Raw genomic sequence first — 20,000 nt, 5'->3', positions numbered from 1 at the left:
CTCGCTGGGCTCCGTCATCAACTCCATTTCAGGCATCAAGATGGACGCCCTCCTGTCAGGACCCAAGATGGACGTGCTGAAGTCCAGCATGAAGCAGGCGGCGACCGTGGCGAGCAAAGTGTGGGGCGCCGTGGCCTCGGCGTACGTGTACTCTGATGACGAGGTGAGTGTCCTGGGGGGGCGGGGCTAGAGTTCAGGCGGGTGACGGCAACTTCCTGTTTGTCAGGACGAACCGGACTCAGCCGGCGGCTTCCCGTCACATCTGGAGGAGAACGTGCTGGGTCAGGACCGCGAGGACGGAGCGGAGCGGGGCCTGATCCCGGGCTTGGTGTCCAACGGGCTGAACCAGAGCTGCACCAGCCTGGGCAGCAGCAGCGGCAGCAGCGACACCGGCAGAGGAACCCACCTGACCCGTAAGACCCGCGCACGCTGCCTCGGCCCCGGCGCCGGTTCTGACGCCACCTTTCCGTCCACAGACGCGGCTCCAGGACGAGCGGGTCGAGGTCCAGACTCGGAGCACAGCTCGTCCCTGAGCATCTACCAGAACTGCTCCCTGGAGGTGAGAGGTTCTGGACGCGTGGCCCGAGGTCCGAACGGCTCCTGACCGGTCGTGTCTGCTCACAGGTTCTGGTGTCCAGCTGCTCCCAGTGCCGCTCCTGCGACGCTCTGGTCTACGACGAGGAGATCATGGCGGGCTGGACGGCCGACGACTCCAACCTCAACACCACCTGCCCGTTCTGCGGCACCGCCTTCCTGCCGCTGCTGCACGTGGAGTTCCACGACCTGCGGCCCGACATGTAGGACCCGCTGGAGTGCCGGAGGTCCGCTCGGAGCGCTCCTGTCTGATCAGGGTTCTGTGATCTGGGTTCCAGGTTCTGCGTGAACGCCAACGCCTCGGGAGAAAGCCTCCAGGGCTCCCAGCCCAAGACCAGCAGCTCCGCCGACATCAAGTCCTCGGACCTCCTCTCCTGCCCCGAAGAAGATCCCAGAGAGGTTCTGGACCGGCCCGCCCCCCACCAGAGGTGGGCAAGCTCTCCCACACAGGGGGCGATCAAAGAGTCGGACTTGTGAGGTGTTTTGTCCTGTTCCCAGTCTGGTTCCTGAGCCGGTGCAGTCGGACCCGTTGGGGCTGCTGGCGCCCCAGCGTGGCGGCGGCGGCGGCGGCGGCGGCGGCTCCTCGCTGACCCGCAGCAACAGCGTGGGGGGGCCGCTGCAGAGCCTGGAGGACTCCCAGAGGCCCGGCCACGGCGTCTCCACCACCAGCCTGCCCTGCAGCCTGCAGGAGGTGGCGGTCAGTGCGCCGCCTCTTCACGCCCCCCCCCCACCGCCGCCGAGCGCTGACCATCCTGTCCTTTTCCAGGACGGCGTCCAGACCAAGCGCGTGAACCCCAAACCGGTGTCGGTTCCGTACCTCAGTCCCCTGGTGCTGCGCAAAGAGCTGGAGACCTTGTTGGAGAACGAAGGAGATCAGGTGAGGAGCCCTTTGACCCCGCCCCCCCACACACAGGTAAGCTGGGGGGTGTGGCCACAGCCTGACTCTGCCGCCCCCTGCAGGTCATCTACACCCACAAGTTCCTCAGCCAGCACCCCATCATCTTCTGGAACCTGGTGTGTTACTTCCGCCGCCTGGACCTGCCCTCTCACCTGCCCGGCCTCATCCTGACCTCCGAACACTGCAACGGAGGAGTCCAGGTAAGCCCCCGCGGCGGTCGCCCACGGCAACTGTCACCTCTGACCTCTGACCTCTGACCCTGATGTCTGCAGCTGCCTCTGACGTCGCTGCATCAGGACAGCAAACAGGTTTATGTGCAGCTGCTTTGGGACAACGTGAACCTGCACCGGGAGGACCAGGACCCCCTGTACCAGCGCTGGAGGTCCTTCAGTGAGTCCACGTGCACTCGCCGCCGCTCGCCGCTAGGGGGAGACATTCGACTAGAATGGAACTGCCCCCGACCCCCCTCAGCAGGAAGTTGATCGGGAAGTTTTGTGTTTCCAGTGCAGAAGAAGGGAACGTTGGCTCCGACGGACCACCAGGAGATCAGGACCCTCCTCAACACCATCGTCCGGAACATCCAGACCAACGACGTTTACGGGCCCATCAACCTGCTGATCCGGGAGATCAAACGGCAGCCGGAGGGCAGCAGGCGGCACAGGTGGGACCAGCTCCGTCTGTTCCTCCGTCTGTTCCTCCCTGTTCCTCCGTCTGTTCCTCCGTCTGTTCCTCCCTGTTCCTCCCTGTTCCTCCGTCTGTTCCTCCGTCTGTTCCTCCCTGTTCCTCCGTCTGTTCCTCCCTGTTCCTCCGTCTGTTCCTCCCTGTTCCTCCGTCTGTTCCTCCGTCTGTTCCTCCCTGTTCCTCCGTCTGTTCCTCCCTGTTCCTCCGTCTGTTCCTCCGTCTGTTCCTCCGTCTGTTCCTCCCTGTTCCTCCCTGTTCCTCCGTCTGTTCCTCCCTGTTCCTCCGTCTGTTCCTCCCTGTTCCTCCGTCTGTTCCTCCGTCTGTTCCTCCCTGTTCCTCCGTCTGTTCCTCCCTGTTCCTCCGTCTGTTCCTCCCTGTTCCTCCGTCTGTTCCTCCCTGTTCCTCCGTCTGTTCCTCCGTCTGTTCCTCCCTGTTCCTCCGTCTGTTCCTCCCTGTTCCTCCCTGTTCCTCCCCTGTTCCTCCGTCTGTTCCTCCCCGTTCCTCCGTCTGTTCCTCCGTCTGTTCCTCCGTCTGTTCCTCCCTGTTCCTCCGTCTGTTCCTCCGTCTGTTCCTCCCTGTTCCTCCGTCTGTTCCTCCCTGTTCCTCCCTGTTCCTCCGTCTGTTCCTCCCTGTTCCTCCGTCTGTTCCTCCCTGTTCCTCCGTCTGTTCCTCCGTCTGTTCCCTCCGTCTCACCTTGTGTCTGTTCCAGGAGCGTCTACAGAGAAATCCTCTTCCTGTCTCTGGTGGCGTTGGGGAGGGACAACATTGACATTGGTGAGTGTTGGTGGGTGCGGCTTCTGGTTCTGGTTCTGGTCCCGGTCTCACTGCTTCTGCCCCACAGAGGCCTTCGACCGGGAGTACCAGCTGGCCTACGCCCAGCTGAGCGCCGAGCAGCTGAAGACTTTGGGCCCCACCGACAAGCCGCCCGGCCTCAGCGTGCAGTGGTGCGTCAAATGCTTCGGAGCGCCGTTCATCTGAGGGGCGCCGTCCTGGGACCGCCTCCCCCCGCCCCGCCTCCCCTCGCCCCGCCCCGCCTCCCCTCCCCTCCCCGTTCCGACTGTAGCGTCTCTTTTACGGACTTTCTGTGTTTTTCCTGCTGCCGGTGTTGGAAGTGTCCCGTTGCTGTCGAAGCTGCCGGACTCGACCCCCCCGATCATGCCGAGTCTTAACGAATGTTCCTTCTGGTTTTATGGAGTTTGAACCGCGAGCAATCGGTAACCATGGAAACAGACTCCAACATTCCAGGTGCCTCCTCTGAAAACAGGTCTTAGATCCAGTTCTGGAGACACGACGCGACTCGGACGTGCTTTTATGGTTTTTAGCGTCTTCTTCCTTAAGCTGAGGCGCTTTTTTTAACGTTTTCCTGGTTTACGTGCAACAGGAAGCTTCAACACGACATTCCAACCGACGGTGGCGGTGACAGGAAGTGAAGCGCCGCCGCCGCGAACTGTGACGGAAGAATGAATTTATCCAGAGGCAACAGTTGTCATGGAAATATCTTGCACTGCTGAGACCCCCCCCCCCCCCCCCCCCCCCCACACACACACACACACACACACACACACACAGGGCTCCAAACATCCACAACAGCTTTTCTTTCCAATACAAAAAGCTAATTTATTTTTGTATTATTCCATTCGGATGACCTTCTGATGACTAACTGCCCCTTCTGTCTGTCGTCTGTCTGTCGTCTGACTGTAAATTTGAGGATGTACAGAAGTTTCTTTAGATGGAAGAAATCTGTCCTGTGGAAACGGAGCTGAATGTCGACACTTAATGTGCTGCAATAAATGAGTTCGTGACCTGATTTTGAGCGCAGAGTTTTGATTCAATATCATAAAATGGAGCTGAACCCAAATGCGACACCAGAGTTCGACTGAACAGCTTTATTGTCAGGAACAGACGGGATTCACCGGGGAGTCGGAACCGGGCCGGCAGGAAAACGCTGGCACGTCATCAGAACCACCATCTGGCGGCAGGCAGCGGAACTCCGGGAACCATGAAGGGGGCTCGTTATGGTCCTGATTCGTCACAGGTGGCGAACTTGGACTCACGGGCGGGGTTGAAAGGAAAAGCTCTTCATTAAACGTCCAACATTAAAGCAAAATCCTTGTTTCAACATCTTGTTTTGACACGTTCATTCACAGGCTGCGTCACCAAAGCGAACCGGTGAATTTTATCTACGTCACATCAACATCGTTACTTTTAACGAAAGACGTAGCTGTCGTTTTAATGATTTATTGAGTTAGCACAGTGCGCTAACAGTAGCCTTCCGCCGGAAGCTCCCTCGGGTGGGCGGGGCATCACGTTCGCAGGTGCTTTAAAAACGATTCGGGACGCGCGAGCTGAAGCGAGACGACGGAAAGATGCCAGTGGATAAGCGTGGGGAGGCAGGCAGGAGCCAGAACCAAGAGCAGCTGAACCGGGGCAGGCTGGCCCTGTTCCTGCAGCAGGTGGAGAAAGAAGGTCCGAACCGGCTGCAGCTCACCTGCACGCGCTCGCGACGCCCTTCTCACGGTTCTCAAATGTTCCCGCACAGCTGAGGAGCGCATGAACGAGCTGGAGGCCAAAATGGAGAACATGTTGGTGACCATAGACAAGGCGTTCAAGGTGGAGATGATGAAGATGCCCCCGTCCCTGCTCAACACCCGGATCGGGGACCTGATCAGCGGTGGGTTCCTCACGTTCCCCGGTGTTGCTCCTCACGTTCCCCGGTGTTGCTCCTCACGTTCCCCGGTGTTGCTCCTCACGTTCCCCGGTGTTGCTGCTCACGTTCCCCGGTGTTGCTGCTCACGTTCCCCGGTGTTGCTCCCCCCCGCTCCCCGGTGTTGCTCCCTCCCGTTCCCCGGTGTTGCTGCTCCCTCCCGTTCCCCGGTGTTGCTCCCTCCCGCTCCCCGGTGTTGCTCCCCCCCGCTCCCCGGTGTTGCTCCCCCCCGCTCCTCATGTTCTCTCCTCTCCTGACTACGCTCATCCTTGTTTCCGAAGAGGAGGACCTCTTCTCCAGACCTGAGGCGTCCATCACCCTGAAGGTCGGTCCGGTCTGGAGCCTGAGCGCCCCCTTATGGCGGCTTTAGTGTAACAGGTTTGTGTTTGTGCAGAACGAGTCCGAGCTGGTGCCGCCGTCCCTCCGGAGGGTTCCCAGTCGGAGGGGCGACGCGCAGGCTTCCACGTCCTCGTCCTCCACCCCCCCCCAACAGGTCGTCGGCAAAGACCTCCAAGGTGACCTGGGCTATTTTAGGGGTTTCTGGGGTGAACTGTGTAAAATGGCTTTGTTTAACCTGAGCAGGCAGGAAGAGCAGCGAAAACACTGGCGGCCAGCAGCAGCACCGGGAAGCTCAGGTGAGGCGGCGGCGGCCATCTTTGCTCGCCACCTTTGATCGCCATCTTTGATCTGAAAATGCTGATGTGACCCTGCAGCAGGAGTTTGTCAGCCACCTCCAAAAGGAGTCAGAGCCGCACGCCCAAGACCGCGGAGCCCATCAAGCCCAAACTCAGGTGTGGTTTCTGGGGCCGGGGTCGAGTCGTCCCGAGCGCCCCTGACTGGTTGATCTCGTTCCAGGTCGGTGGTCTCCACCGGAGATCTGCACTGCACCGTGGCGGCCTCAGCTGCTCACATCTCCATCACCACGGCGCAGGGACAGGTACTGGCACCGCCGCCGTTAGCCTTCCTTTGAGTCCCAGGTGGAGGTTTGGATGCTCATTACAGGGACTACATATCCCACAATGCACTGCCCCCTCTACCCACTGCAGTGGGTTCTTAGTTTGATTTTGTTTGGATGTTTAAGGTGCAGATCAGTTAGAAATGATCGCTATTTGTACAAGATTTAATGAGCTAATGTTAGCATGCTAATCACTGTCCCAATGCAGAGCCACTGGTCCCCTTCATGGATGCTAATGTGTTAGCTTTGGGGAAAATGTGATACTTGTAGTGTGTCTCAGCACCACCAGGTGGCGCTAAAGCCACCTTTCAGAGCAGCTGTCAACTAACGGTTCTGTCTTCAGACCGTCACGTTCTCGGGGGAGACCAAGGGCGACCTGATCAACCTGGACGCGCTGGACGATGTAACCTGGCGGCAGATCAACAAGCTAACGGTAAGCATCTCGCCGTCGATGCTACGTTGAAGCTAAAGCGACAGACGAGCGTGAACGTTGCTCCTCAGAGTCTGATGACGTGTCTGTCGAGGAGCCACTCCCAGCGATGAGTCGCCAGCTTCATCGTCCAGAAATCAAGATTTTATTTTTTTTACAGTTTTTTACACAAATTATCATGCTAATAAAGTTATTAATTAAGACTCGTTTTCCTGGAATGAATTCTTGGACACGTGAAGATGAGCAGGAACCATGTGGCCGGATCAGGAGGCTTCCTGAGGAGGCTCCACCTCCTCAGGAGGAGGCTCCACCTCCTCACACACCTCTGGAGGGGGCGGGGCCACCGCAGGGGGCGGGGCCACCGGCCGGTCCTGGGGGCTCACGGCCGGCGTCTCCACGGCAACCATGTGGGGATAAAAGGGCCCCACCAGCCAGTTGAGCGGCGTGTTGTTGACCATGTAGTCCATGACCCCGTCCAGGGACTCCCTGACCCGGTCCAGTCGGACCCGGCTGACGCTCAGGTAGGCGTGCGAGGCGGAGTGGCTGAGGGACAGCGCCTCCTGCTGGAGGTGGGTGGGGAGGCCCTGCAGGCTGGAGACCAGGACCAGGCAGGTGGTCTGGAGCTGCTGGGTCAGGGAGCGGGCCAGGGCCAGGGTCCGGGACTCCATCACCTGAGGGGACCACAGCAGTTCTGTTGGGATCCTCGGAGCGCCTCAGAAAGGGGCGTGGCCGATCCTTACCTGGGCGTCGTGACCCGTCTCCGGGGCTGGACCGCCGGACCCCCACAGAGCGCTCAGCTGGATGCTCTTCCTGCCGTACTGGATCTGGACCAAACGGGTTTCTTGGGATTAGAACCTGCGACTGAAGCGTGAAGGTGCGAGGACTGACCAGGTCCGCGGGGGACTGCAGCTCCGGCACCAGGCTGCGGCCTCGCCGCCGGGCCTCCAGGATCTTGGACACGGCTCTGCTGTAGGCCCGCTGCCTCAGCCGGGTCGAGAGGCACTCCAGACGCACGTAGTAGCTCGGCGCCGCCGCATCGAAGCCTCGGAGGGTTCGGGTCTCCAGCTCTGAACAGAACCGACCATGAAGCTCAGAATCTCTGGACCCTGAAGGGACCCTGGACTGGACTCACCCTGCTCGTCCTCCGTCCCCGGCAGGTACTGGTCCACCAGGCTCTCGGAGGTGCTCAGCGCCGTGTCCACGCCGCTGCTGACCAGCCGGACCACTCGGCTCTCCAGAATGGTGCCGATGCTGCCGCTGACCGCCGCTCGGGTCCGGTCCATCCCACCCAGCACCGCCCCGCGGGTCCTCTCCACGGCGGTGCTGAGCGTGTCCGAGACGCTGTCCCTGGCGCTGGACACCGCATCTTTGGCACTGGACACAATCTGAGCAGAGGCAGAACTTAGAACCTTCAGACCGGACCTGAAGTGAACGGGGGGTCGCTGTGGATCCGGCCATACCTGCTCCGAGGGCCGGTGAAGAATCGGCAGCCTCTTCTCGATCCGGTCCAAACCTTTACAGGCCAGGTCGTTGGCAACGGCAACTGCAGCAACAGAACACGGACTCAGATGTGACCCGGTTGTCGGAATTCTGACATTAATCCCTGATTAGTTCAGAGTTCTGACACTTCTGACAGCTAATCCGTCCTGAATGTGGGAGGGTTAGTTGGGTCCGCCCGGTTCGGACCCGGGTCGCCGGACTCACTCTGCGGTTCCAGCCGGTGGATGATGGGGGCGGCGGTGAGCAGGGCGGCCGAGCCCAGGCTGCGGACGCCCAGCTCGGCCGCCTCGCACACGCTGCGCAGGTACCGGTGGGTGTGTTTGGTTCCGGAGTAGACGGAGGAGAGCAGGCCGTAGGTGGAGCTCACCAGGGGGAGGCTGCTGACCCGCTCCACCGCGCTCTGCTGCGGGCACAAACCGCCGTTACGGAACCAAACTACTTCCGGTTTGTGCCGGGAAAGTTTTAAAAAGTGCGTCACACGAACTCACCGGGTTGGAAAGAACCGCCGCTGCCGCCATGTTTGGGGGAATAACTCGGTAATAACTCGGTAATAACGCAGTTTGTCCGCTCTCGGATGACTAAAGTCACAGATTTAACTGCGGACGCTTCTGACAGCGGCGCATTTATAGATCCCCAATTATCGCGATAAGTGCGGGGCGGTGACGTCACCGGTGGGGTGTTCTGGGGCAAAGGTGAGCGAGGTGAAGGTTCACGTCAGCCGCCAGGTGTGACACAATAAAGTTTAACGATTTCACAACATCAGCCGGTCATAAAAGTGGTGAAGTCACCGTCAAACACAGGAGATAAGCTAAGGATGAGCTAACGGCTCACCTGGAACGACCCCGCGGCCCCTTTTTTAAAACAAACCAAACAAAAACGCTTTTTGTCTGTTAAACTCGACAAACAGGACGAGTAGAATGTGTAAAGTCTGAGTGAGCGGATCAAGTCCACACAAAACACCTTTAAAAATGCTAAATTTACACTTCAGAAACACTCAAACCATCAAATAAAGCTAGCATTTACCTTGATGTAGCATATGCTAGCTAGTGAGGTGTGCTGTCTATTGCCAAGAATATACTGATTTTCTCAACGAAATCAACAAATTTCAAGTGTTTTTGCTAAATTTTTAGACACAGATGGTGAAAACATTCATTTGGTGATAAAAGTCTCAGTTCTGTGGGGTCACATGACCAGTCTGACCTCCATGAAAGAAAGAAACTCTTTAATGTTCAGGTTTTTAATAAAGGCAGCTGTTCTGCAGGTGTTAGCATGTGTTAGCATGTGTTAGCATGTTGCAGTTGAAAATTGACCGGTTCATGTTCTCGTGCCAACGTCAACCAGCTGAGTCCACAGTCAAAGTCCAATTGGAATCATCGGGTCAATCCGATGGGAGGAAGCAAAAACGTGTTGCACAAAGGTTGAAGCTCGGTCAACATCAGAATCAGGTTCTGACCCGACCCCAAAAGCACCTGATTAAACCGGATTGCAACACGGTTCTGCTCAGAGCATCTGTGAAACGCAACTGTTGCCTGTAGTGACGCGTGGCGGCCGCCAGGGGGAGACACCGCGCGTTTCCAGTCTGACCTCAGGAACTGGACCCAGTTCTGGATCAGCAGCCCATAATAGCCTCAATAACCTCAATAACCATGTTATTAAGGTGATTAATAACCAGTGTTATTACAGACGCTCCACAGGTGGCAGGTCAAAGGTCGTCTGGTCATTTAGGTCGACTTTGGATGCTTAAACGGTAAAACGATCACTGAAAAAGCATTTCGCTCTCTGGTTAGCATCTGTTGGTCTGTTAGCATCTGTTGGTCTGTTAGCATCTGTTGGTCTGTTAGCAACATGTTGGTCTGTTAGCAACATGTTGGTCTGTTAGCATCTGTTGGTCTGTTAGCAGCTGCTGGTGTGTTCAGGTTGTGCTCGTGCTAAGCTAGCTGCTGCTCTTCAACAAGAACATTAGCTCCTTTTAACCTCGCGTCTTTGGGACGTTCTGGTTTCGTGAGATGAGCGACGGAGGGAAACTTTGGCAGCAGAACGTAACTCAGGAACCAGGAGAACGTTCCCTGTGTTCCTGGGAACGTTCCCTGTGTTCCTGGGAACGTTCCCTGTGTTCCTGGGAACGTTCCCTGTGTTCCTGAGGACGTTCCCTGTGTTCCTGGGAATGTTCCCTGTGTTCCTGGGAACGTTCCCTGTGTTCCTGAGGACGCTCCCTGTGTTCCTGAGAACGTTCCCTGTGTTCCTGGGAATGTTCCCTGTGTTCCTGAGAACGTTCCCTGTGTTCCTGGGAACGTTCCCTGTGTTCCTGAGAACGTTCCCTGTGTTCCTGGGAATGTTCCCTGTGTTCCTGAGAACGTTCCCTGTGTTCCTGGGAATGTTCCCTGTGTTCCTGAGAACGTTCCCTGTGTTCCTGGGAACGTTCCCTGTGTTCCTGAGGACGCTCCCTGTGTTCCTGAGAACGTTCCCTGTGTTCCTGGGAATGTTCCCTGTGTTCCTGAGAACGTTCCCTGTGTTCCTGGGAACGTTCCCTGTGTTCCTGAGGACGTTCCCTGTGTTCCTGGGAACGTTCCCTGTGTTCCTGAGGACGTTCCATGTGTTCCTGGGAACGTTCCCTGTGTTCCTGAGAATGTTCCCTGTGTTCCTGAGAACGTTCCCTGTGTTCCTGGGAACGTTCCCTGTGTTCCTGAGAATGTTCCCTGTGTTCCTGGGAACGTTCCCTGTGTTCCTGGGAATGTTCCCTGTGTTCCTGAGAATGTTCCCTGTGTTCCTGAGAATGTTCCCTGTGCTCCTGAGAATGTTGCCTGTGTTCCTGGGAACGTTCCCTGTGTTCCTGAGAATGTTCCCTGTGTTCCTGGGAATGTTCCCTGTGTTCCTGGGAATGTTCCCTGTGTTCCTGGGAACGTTCCCTGTGTTCCTGAGAATGTTCCCTGTGTTCCTGGGAACGTTCCCTGTGTTCCTGAGGACGTTCCCTGTGTTCCTGGGAACGTTCCCTGTGTTCCTGAGGACGTTCCCTGTGTTCCTGAGAACGTTCCCTGTGTTCCTGGGAATGTTCCCTGTGTTCCTGAGAACGTTCCCTGTGTTCCTGGGAATGTTCCCTGTGTTCCTGGGAACGTTCCCTGTGTTCCTGAGGACGTTCCCTGTGTTCCTGGGAACGTTCCCTGTGTTCCTGAGGACGTTCCCTGTGTTCCTGGGAATGTTCCCTGTGTTCCTGGGAATGTTCCCTGTGTTCCTGAGGACGTTCCCTGTGTTCCTGGGAACGTTCCCTGTGTTCCTGAGAATGTTCCCTGTGTTCCTGAGGACGTTCCCTGTGTTCCTGGGAACGTTCCCTGTGTTCCTGAGAATGTTCCCTGTGTTCCTGAGAACGTTCCCTGTGTTCCTGGGAACGTTCCCTGTGTTCCTGAGAATGTTCCCTGTGTTCCTGGGAATGTTCCCTGTGTTCCTCAGAACGTTCCCTGTGTTCCTGGGAACGTTCCCTGTGTTCCTCGGAACGTTCCCTGTGTTCCTGAGAATGGTGCCTGTGTTCCTGGGAACGTTCCCTGTGTTCCTGAGAATGTTCCCTGTGTTCCTGGGAACGTTCCTTGTGTTCCTCAGAACGTTCCCTGTGTTCCTGGGAACGTTCCCTGTGTTCCTGGGAATGTTCCCTGTGTTCCTGAGAATGTTCCCTGTGCTCCTGAGAATGTTCCCTGTGTTCCTGGGAACGTTCCCTGTGTTCCTGGGAACGCCGGCGTGGGTGGACTTTGGGCACCTTCACAGACAAAGTCTTTGTTTTGGACGTGTTCTCTTTGGTCTTCGGGGGCCGACGGGAGCCAAGAACAACGTGGGAACGCTGCGGTTCTGCTTCCTCTCTGGACTCAGACAGACGCAGGCAGAACCACACCTGAGACCGGCAGGTGGACAGAGACCCCCCGCGGGACCCTGGCCTCAGGTTCCATTACCCACAATGCCTTGTGTCATCAGGATGGGCGTGTGTGCTGACCCACCTGCGGGAGAGCTGACCGACATCAGACCCCCTTCAGTGTTCACAAGCACGGTCGTCATGGCAACGGCGTCAGAATTCCGAGATGTTCTGGCTCCAGCGGTTTTGTTTGGTTCTCCGGTGACTAGGAACGGCCGACGGCGGCACCCCGCAGAGGCCAGGCAGGGTTACCTTCAGCCAGGCTGGCATTCCCGGAACACACACACACACACACACACACACACACACACACACACACACACACACACACACACACATTTGGAACGTGAGCCACATTCCAGAGCGGTCCAGCCGGTCTGGGCCAGAGAGCAGCAGCCAGGACACATCACACCTGCGTGGGTGATATTGATCCGCAGGGGAAGCGATCGGTGACCTTCTGACCTGCAGGTGGGCTCAGCCTTTGCTTCGTTACACCTGCAGCACCTCCGGCCACCAGCAGGGGGCGTCACAGCAACAACACGTCTGAGAGGAACCCGCCCACCTTCGTGGACCCAAACACGAGAGGGGGCGGAGTCTGGAGGGTCAGTCAGGTGACGTCTGGCCTGAAGGCCTGGCGAGCCCCCGAAACAAGCCGGCCGGTGTTCAGAGGGGCGTCGCCCCTCTGGTCATGTGACAGGCGGTGCTTTGGCGCTGATCAAATGGCCGACGGAGACAAGCGGCTCAGTCACATGGGGGCACCTACCTGCCCCCACGCCGCACACTGGGGCTCTTTCTGCACTTGTGAGGTCAAACTAGCATGTTTGTGCTGTCATGTGACCCCAGGCTGACCGAGCAGCCAATCACAGCAGAGCCAGCAGGTCAGCTGCCAACGCGTCATTAGCCCACGCTAAATCCTCAGGATTCCGATCCCGAACAAACGGCCACGATAAAAATGCTGGTTAATCAGCGGCTTTGACCCTGAGCTTCCACCTAGCAAACAAGCTAACAGCTTTATGAGAATTTGTGGATCCAAAGAACGACATAAAATGAGATCAAAGCAAAATTCGGAAAAAAATTCGGAAATCAAAATAATTCTTCAGGTCTCGGAACATCGATCTGCTCACGCGGTGTCAAAGGTCACCTGATGTTAGCGGGCGCAGCTTCAGTCCCGACCGGCCCGGAGGACACGCCCACTTTGGAGCACCACGACTTCACCAGCGGCAATGACGTGATAAAAATGAGACACTAGCATCAGAAACCTGTTGCTCAGCTACAGCAGCAGCTACAGCTACAGCAGCAGCAGCAGCAGCTACAGCAGCAGCTACAGCAGCAGCAGCTACAGCAGCAGCAGCAGCAGCTACAGCAGCAGCAGCAGCAGCTACAGCAGCAGCTACAGCAGCAGCAGCTACAGCAGCAGCAGCAGCTACAGCAGCAGCAGCTACAGCAGCAGCTACAGCAGCAGCTACAGCAGCAGCAGCAGCTACAGCAGCAGCTACAGCAGCAGCAGCTACAGCAGCAGCTACAGCAGCAGCAGCTACAGCAGCAGCAGCAGCTACAGCAGCAGCTACAGCAGCAGCAGCAGCTACAGCAGCAGCAGCAGCTTACAGCAGCAGCAGCTTACCAGCAGAGCAGCCTACAGCAGCAGCAGCAGCTACAGCAGCAGCAGCTACAAGCAGCAGCTACAGCAGCAGCTACAGCAGCAGCAGCTACAGCCGGCAGCTACAGCAGCACAGCATACAGCAGCAGCAGCAGCTACAGCAGCAGCACAGCAGCAGAGCTACAGCAGCAGCAGCAGCTACAGCAGCAGCAGCAGCTACAGCAGCAGCAGCTACAGCAGCAGCAGCTACAGCAGCAGCTACAGCAGCTACAGCAGCTATCAGCAGCAGCTACAGCAGCAGCTACAGCGCAGCAGCAGCAGCAGCTAACAGCAGCAGCTACAGCAGCAGCTAACAGCCAGCTACAGCAGCTACAGCAGCAGAAGCAGCTACAGGATGCAGAAGCTCACAGCAGGCAGCAGCTACAGCAGGCAGCTGCATCCTGTAGCTTTAAGAGTGGAAGGTGGGAGCTCCGCTTCCTCTGGCTCCGGCTCCCACTGATTCCAGCAGCCGTGTTCGCGGGGACGCGGCCGGGAAGTGTCACCTCCGCTCCGGCTCTGCTGCGCTGAGTTTATCCGGCTGCGTCAGCTGGAGCCGAGAGGACCGGGAGCCCACTTCTCCTCCAGTTCGGACCGGACCCGGGAGCCCACTTCTCCCCCAGTTCGGACCGGACCGGGAGCCCACTTCTCCTGCAGTTCGGACCGGACCGGGAGCCCACTTCTCCCCCAGTTGGACCGGACCGGACCGAGCATGTCCGGAGGTTCGGCGCTGCCGAAGCTGCTGCTGGTCGCAGCTTGCGTGAAGGTAAAGTTGCTGTTTTCTTCCGTTATTGATGGAAACGACGCGGATCAAAGCGGGATCAAAGCATTTACGAGCTTTTAGACACTTTGAGGCTCCGCTGATGTTCGACTGGTTCCGGGTGAATAAACCAGTTTATTGGGTCACGAACCAGAGCTGAAACTGGTCGGAATCTGCGCCCAGTTCAGCCCGACTGGAACCAAACCAGAGCCGAGGGACCAGTTTAACCCCGCGGACTGAGCAGGACGCGCGCACACACACACACACACACACACACACACGCACACACACACACGCAGACAGACAGACACACACACACAGACACACACACACACACACACACACACACAGACGCACACATCACCTCAGGAGAAAAGGGGCGTGAGGACATGCTAATGGAGTTAGCATGAGCATCTCCAGTTTTTGGGGGCGGGGCCTGTGGGCGACAGCGACACACCTGCGGTGATGCTAACGCTAGCGGGCTGGGAGCCAGTTTCAGGGCGAGCCCGCCGCGTTCGTGTGTTGCTCGGTGGCTTGTGGCTGTTGCCGTGGTTACCGTCAGCTCAGGGCGCTTCTGCTCGTGTCCACGTTCCTCCGAAGGCTCCAGGGAGTTTCCGGGTCCGATCGCTGGTTCCCAGAACGCTCGTCAGCTCCCTGAAACACGCCCGGTCGGAGCAGCAGCGCTCCTGAGGCCGGTTCAGCCCAACATCTGGTCTGTGGCGGGCCGGATCAGTTCTGGAGCGCCTGCCCGGAGGTTCTGCTGGCTCTCGATCACGTGACCAGCTCATGCGACCTTCACCTGACCTTCACCTGACCTCTGGAACGTGACCCGCCTGAGGTGACGTCACCTGACGTCTTTCATTTTCCGGCTCATCGGGACACTTTGAGCTTCATAGGTGACCCCTGACGCTGATCCCGGATCAGCTGGTCCGAAGGATCCCGGAGCGGCTCCGGCAGGAATGTCACCTCCGTCAACACGAGGCCATAAAACAGCCACTTGGCAACTTTAGCGCTGAGTTAGCATCAACGCAACGTGAGGAGGCGTTTGCACAGCTGCCTGCTAACGTTAGCATGCTAACAGCAGCCGTTTTATTCCTCTCTCTCACCCCTGCTAGCATCGACCGTAGCGGAACGGTCGCTGAGTCCGGCAAAGCGGTTTCCTGCGATGTGGGCGGAGCCAGTCGGCCGTGGGACGTTTGGCGTGATGATGTAACAGGATGTTTGAGTGACATTCCTGGCTCTGAGCCGTTAGCATCATCAGAGGAAGCAGCTTCTTTTAGCTTGATTTTACATCTGCAAAGTCAGATTTCTGGCTAATGTTAGCCACCAGCAATGCTAATGTGGAGGATCACCTGGCGTTGTGTGGGCTAACGGCCTGAAATATGTCTTCAGCCTTAGCATGTGTTGACAATATGCTAAACAACGTTAGCATCTGCCTTCCTGATGGTGTTTTCTGTCTCTGCAGCCGTTAGCTGACAGGCTAACAGGCAGCTAAAAGCTGGTTGTTTACCAGCTGAGCCTCCCTCCAGCGCTTGTGTGCGAGCGTCAGGCTCCGCCCACGTGCAGCTGGCAGCCCGCCTGTTTTGCATAAGAGGTTTGGAATTTGTAGCCTGCGGCGGCGGGATGCCAGCCTCTCTCGCCTCCCTGTCAGCTGCACTCGCTCGCCCAGCGCTAATGCTGCCATAATTGCCGCGGCTTAATCAAAGCTGACAACAAATATTCCTGCGCGGGTTCGAGCGAGCGCCGGATCCACGCGGCAGATGTCGACCCGCGCTGCGCTAACACGCCACTAATGTTGAGTAAGACGATCTGTCAGGTGTCGGGTAGCCTCCAGGTGCAGCTCAGGCGGTTAGCCGGCAGCTAATGCTGTCAGCTAGCGTGCCGTCCGTCCTCCTGACGTTTATCTGATGTTATTAGCGATCCCCGCTGAGCAGCGTAAATCCCTGTTTCATTTCCTCCTGTCAGATGTCGGCGCCGCGGCGTGCGGCCCTGACCTCTGACCCCCGCCCTGCAGCCCCGTCTAATGACAGGCAGGTGTGCAGAGGCCCCGCCCCCTTCTGGGCAAGGTCACGGAGGTCACGTTGAGGGTGGATTACTCTGCTTTCCGCCGCATTAATCCGGGCCGTCTCGGTTAGCATGTGACTGCTAATCGGTGTGGGAGGGTCAGAGGTTGTGACGGTCAGGCTGTCGGGTCCGGCTGTGAAAGGTCAAAGGTCAGCTGAACCTGTGCGCTCCAGCTGCGTCAACGCTGAGCTCTGGTGTTTTGGCTAACTCATGCTAGCGCCACCCTGCCAGACACAGACAAGCCCCGCCCCCTGCTGCCCCCCAGCTGGCCTCTCTGTCCCTTCTCTGACCCATAATTCCTCTCTTCAGCTCAGCACCTGTCCGCCATCACAGACGCAGGGGGCGGAGCCAAGTGCAGGCCGCCAGCGTTAGCGGCTACCCTCGGCCAGTTAGCATGTGTTAGCTTCATCCACCCTGAGGGACTTCCAGGGCCTCGTTACTCTGTTAGCGCTGTAGGGAGGGAGGCACAAAACCTAGCTAACAGCTGGGCTGAGTTTAGCACCGACAAACACGCCAGCTGTGCAAACGGCGCCACTTATCTGGGATCCGCAGCTTTGTAGCACCTTTAGCCCTTTAGCACCTGCTAGCTTCGCGTCTCAGACCAGAGGCGACACCAGTGGGGACCCGGCCCAGTTTACCTCCCGCAACTGGAGCTACTGCTAACAGCTTAGCGTGACAAGCTGCCAGAACACCGACCACAGGCTGTTAGCATCTTAATGCGTCGCTCGACGTCGTTTCCAGCCCTGCAGTGAGGAATGCTGGGTAATTGTTGCCTGCCCTTGTTAGCTTTGCTGACAGGTTGTTGGAGAGAAGAGAGGTGGCGCCGCGGCGCCCGCGCTGCGTGTGTGTGCGTGTGTGTGTGTGTGTGTGTGAGGACGCGAATAAAGCACGAACAGGATTATGTTGATCCGCACTCACCTGCCCAGGTGTTCCCCCACCTGCTGCCAGCTGCCCAAACACGCGGCTAACAGGCAGCTAACACACGGGCTTGTGTGTGTGTGTGTGTGTGTAAATGCTAATCCAGCCATTTGTGTTCTGGTTCTCAGACTGATTAAATTAGCAATCAGCTAACTGGTTTTGGGGCAGTTTTCCTCCGGCCACCAGTTGCTGCTGAACGTCAGGAATCTTTCCGCATCGTTCCCAGAGTGCAGCTGGATCCCAGTCATGTACCCGTGATTGAGGAATGGCGGCGGGGATTAGGAAGCGGCGGGCCGGCCGCTACAGATGCCGCCGCAGGCAGCGCCGCTGTTCATTAGCGGTGCCAGCCAGATGAGATCAGAACCGCAGAACGCCGGCAATATGGGAACGAAAGAACAGGAAACGCAGGAATGCAGCGGTGTTTCCGCGGTAACGCAGCCGGAGACGACCGTGGATGTTGAGGAAAAAGTGTTTCTGAAAGTCGGCACAGCGGGTTTAAAGCAGCTAATTAGCTGGCTGGTAGCAGAACGGCTCCTGACAGGTTCTGGTTCTCCTGTTAGGACCCGGCGGATCCAAACCGGGCCCGCGGACCTGCTGCTGTCCAGCCCAACCGGGTCTGTCCAGGTCCAGCAGGATTCTTCTGCTAGCGCCGTTTAGCTGGTAGCAACCAGCCAAATGTAAAAGACTGAAATTTGGGGGCGTTGACAGAAATATAAGAATGAAGAAAACACCTGTGTATGTTTTTAGCTCCTGGTTAGCATTGTTAGCATGTTGACTTTTGAGTTGACACACCTTGTGTTCAGGAGACGTTAGCTTACTGCACCACCTGGAAAAGGGAAGGATTAGCCAAGAAGACACCAACTGTGTCGCTAACGTGTGAATGAATGAATAAATAAATTCCAGGTTAGCTTAGCTTAGCTTAGCTCCATTTGTCCGATTCCCCAATGTCGCCAGTTTATCGCTGCGGTTCAGGAAGTGATGGCGACGCCGGACACGGCGGCGAGTCCCATTAACGCTCGTCCATCATCGCAACGTAGCGTTAGCATCTGCAGCGTGAACCCGCTGGCCCGCGACATGCGGAACATTGTGTTCTAATGGTGCCAACCAGCTGCCGGTCCGGATCCCCGTGTGAGGGGACGTGATTGAGGACGGACAGATGTTCCCCAGTGGTGGTTCTGGCTCTCGGGATCAGGCCCGACCAGGTGGTCCCGATTTAACCGACAGTTTAATTACCGACTTAACAACAGCGATCATCAAGCTAACGAAGAGCTGCGAGGGAACGTTGACGCACAGCTGCAGGCTCGACGCTAATATGAGCGTACGGGGGCACTCGCTAACACCGCCCGCGCGATGCTATCAGCCGTTTCAGCGCGAGTTAGCATGAATCGTGGGGCCAATGGATCACTTTACAGACGGGAGTTGTTGAGTTGAGCTGGTTGCTGTTGTTATTTAGCATGTAGCTGCGTTTCAGTAATCTGTTGGATAAGTAGCACAAATGTGTCTTTAGTTAGCAGGAAGCTCCGACAGATGTTTGCAAGGCATGAATTAGCATTCACAGACCTAAACTGCAGGTTTTAGCGAGCTGTGCTACATTAGCTGAGTCACTGGGCGGGAGGAGCGCTCTCGGCTAGTAATGACAAGCACTCGACAGCTATTTGAGCTGTGACTGATGTTAATGGGCTGTGGCGCATGTTAGCTGCCGTGTGAACAAGCTGTTAGCGCCAGAAATTCCTCAGCTGCGGCAGAAGTAGCTCAGCTGTGACGGCGTTGGTGATGGATGTTTAGCCGCTGACGGCTCCTCTGAGGCGCCGGCGGTGGCCGCTCATCACCGCGCCAACACAGACCGTGGTCGGTCTCTCTTTAGCCCCGCCCACAGGAAGTGATGGATTTGTTTAATCTGGAGTCAGCAAGATGTTGGGAAGCTAACGTCTTCTCGTGATCGTTGTCTTTATGAAGCTAACGGTTGCTAAATGCTGAAACCGTCATGTTTCCTTCATGTTAGCTGAAACCAGCCACTGCAGCCGACAGTTAGCCTGACGCTAGCGGTCGGCCTTCTACGAAATAACGGCACCAAACGTCGACAGTTGCTAACCTCAACGCAGTCGCCAAGGCAACATGTGGCATTGTGGGAAAACGCTTCAGCTGGCTGCTTGTGGGTCTCCTGCGCTCCATAAATGGTTGCGGACAGTCGCTGCGCTGGTGTTTTCAGCGGACAGCAGCTAGCTACGCCGCGGTTAACGGTATTTATGGCTTCAACGTCATAAAAACGGGTTTGATTCCGCGGTCGTTCCAGCAGCTGCGGCTGTCAGAACCTGTTTAAAGGCCTCGTTAAAACCTCACGTTAAATATAATAGCCGTCGTTAGCGAGCTGACGTTTCTGTTAGCGCTGCAGCTACGTCTCCGTTAGCGCCGCAGCTACGTCTCCATTAGCGCCACAGCTACGTCTTTGTTAGCGCCACAGCTACGTCTCTGTTAGCGCCACAGCTACGTCTTTGTTAGCGCCACAGCTACGTCTCCGTCAGCGCCACAGCTACGTCTTTGTTAGCGCCGCACCTACGTCTCCATTAGCGCCGCAGCTACGTCTCCGTCAGCGCCGCAGCTACGTCTCCGTCAGCGCCGCAGCTACGTCTCCATTAGCGCCGCAGCTACGTCTCCGTTAGCGCCGCAGCTACGTCTCGGTGTGTGTGGGTCCAATCTTCTGGTTCTGGTCTCACCAGTAGACGTCACCAAAGCGACGTCGTCACAGATGGATGAACATGAGTTCCCAGCATGCAACACGTGTTCCAGAAGAAGACACACACACACACACACACACACACACCCACTGGGAGCAGATTCATGCTAACATGCTAGCTCTGCTAACCTGTGGCCCTCAGGACAGGAACCAGATGTGAAGCAGCATTTATGCTAAAGGCTCCGCTGAGGCTCCGCCTCCTTTTATCTGTCCGATCCAGAGTCGTAAATTATG

General features: G+C 57.2%; 3 protein-coding genes across 4 annotated transcripts in view; 2 read left to right on the top strand and 1 right to left on the bottom strand.

The window, feature by feature from the left end:
- The window catches only part of dennd4c (DENN/MADD domain containing 4C), a 16,039-nt gene extending 12,059 nt beyond the window's left edge, over positions 1–3,980 (top strand). Inside the window, exons 23-34 of the mRNA XM_029839551.1 lie at positions 1–163; positions 227–413; positions 477–559; positions 625–797; positions 873–1,022; positions 1,093–1,291; positions 1,361–1,471; positions 1,555–1,692; positions 1,765–1,882; positions 1,997–2,153; positions 2,883–2,947; positions 3,015–3,980. The exon at positions 1–163 is cut by the window's left edge and continues 832 nt beyond it. Of these exons, the coding sequence (XP_029695411.1) occupies positions 1–163; positions 227–413; positions 477–559; positions 625–797; positions 873–1,022; positions 1,093–1,291; positions 1,361–1,471; positions 1,555–1,692; positions 1,765–1,882; positions 1,997–2,153; positions 2,883–2,947; positions 3,015–3,151 (1,681 nt within the window). The 3' untranslated portion in view covers positions 3,152–3,980. The remainder of the gene's footprint in view (positions 164–226; positions 414–476; positions 560–624; positions 798–872; positions 1,023–1,092; positions 1,292–1,360; positions 1,472–1,554; positions 1,693–1,764; positions 1,883–1,996; positions 2,154–2,882; positions 2,948–3,014) is intronic.
- Positions 3,981–4,539: 559 nt separating this feature from the next.
- Positions 4,540–6,295, top strand: cdca9 (cell division cycle associated 9). The gene is made up of 8 exons (XM_029839550.1): positions 4,540–4,639; positions 4,713–4,844; positions 5,159–5,202; positions 5,272–5,392; positions 5,464–5,512; positions 5,591–5,668; positions 5,733–5,814; positions 6,176–6,295. The coding sequence occupies exons 1-8, from the start codon at positions 4,540–4,542 to the stop codon at positions 6,293–6,295; spliced, it is 726 nt and encodes a 241-aa protein (XP_029695410.1).
- Positions 6,296–6,387: 92 nt separating this feature from the next.
- On the bottom strand, positions 6,388–8,409 carry LOC101063285 (perilipin-2). 2 transcript variants are annotated; one of them, XM_011606768.2, is made up of 7 exons: positions 8,251–8,409; positions 7,967–8,165; positions 7,723–7,805; positions 7,395–7,647; positions 7,151–7,329; positions 7,003–7,086; positions 6,388–6,933 (listed from the first exon to the last, which is right to left on the bottom strand). In XM_011606768.2, the coding sequence occupies exons 1-7, from the start codon at positions 8,278–8,280 to the stop codon at positions 6,526–6,528; spliced, it is 1,236 nt and encodes a 411-aa protein (XP_011605070.2). In that variant the 5' UTR covers positions 8,281–8,409; the 3' UTR covers positions 6,388–6,525. The 2 variants fall into 2 exon arrangements, with proteins under 2 accessions (XP_011605070.2, XP_029695896.1); XM_029840036.1 differs by having other exon boundaries at positions 7,967–8,162; positions 8,251–8,401.
- Between the last annotated feature and the right edge of the window lie 11,591 nt (positions 8,410–20,000).

This window comes from Takifugu rubripes, chromosome 8, assembly GCF_901000725.2.
Source record: "Takifugu rubripes chromosome 8, fTakRub1.2, whole genome shotgun sequence".
NCBI classification, from domain to species: domain Eukaryota; kingdom Metazoa; phylum Chordata; class Actinopteri; order Tetraodontiformes; family Tetraodontidae; genus Takifugu; species Takifugu rubripes.
Note: the sequence above shows the minus strand (reverse complement) of the source record. Positions and strands in the feature narration are given on the sequence as shown.

Coding starts and splice junctions, on each gene's coding strand:
- cdca9 (XM_029839550.1), top strand. CDS start 4,540: ATGCCAGTGGATAAGCGTGGGGAGGCAGGCAGGAGCCAGAACCAAGAG. Junction 4,845..5,158: donor GATCGGGGACCTGATCAGCG/GTGGGTTCCTCA, acceptor TTGTTTCCGAAG/AGGAGGACCTCTTCTCCAGA. Junction 5,513..5,590: donor AGCAGCACCGGGAAGCTCAG/GTGAGGCGGCGG, acceptor GTGACCCTGCAG/CAGGAGTTTGTCAGCCACCT.
- LOC101063285 (XM_011606768.2), bottom strand. CDS start 8,280: ATGGCGGCAGCGGCGGTTCTTTCCAACCCG. Junction 7,330..7,394: donor GGGGACGGAGGACGAGCAGG/GTGAGTCCAGTC, acceptor GGTTCTGTTCAG/AGCTGGAGACCCGAACCCTC. Junction 6,934..7,002: donor AGACGGGTCACGACGCCCAG/GTAAGGATCGGC, acceptor TGGTCCCCTCAG/GTGATGGAGTCCCGGACCCT.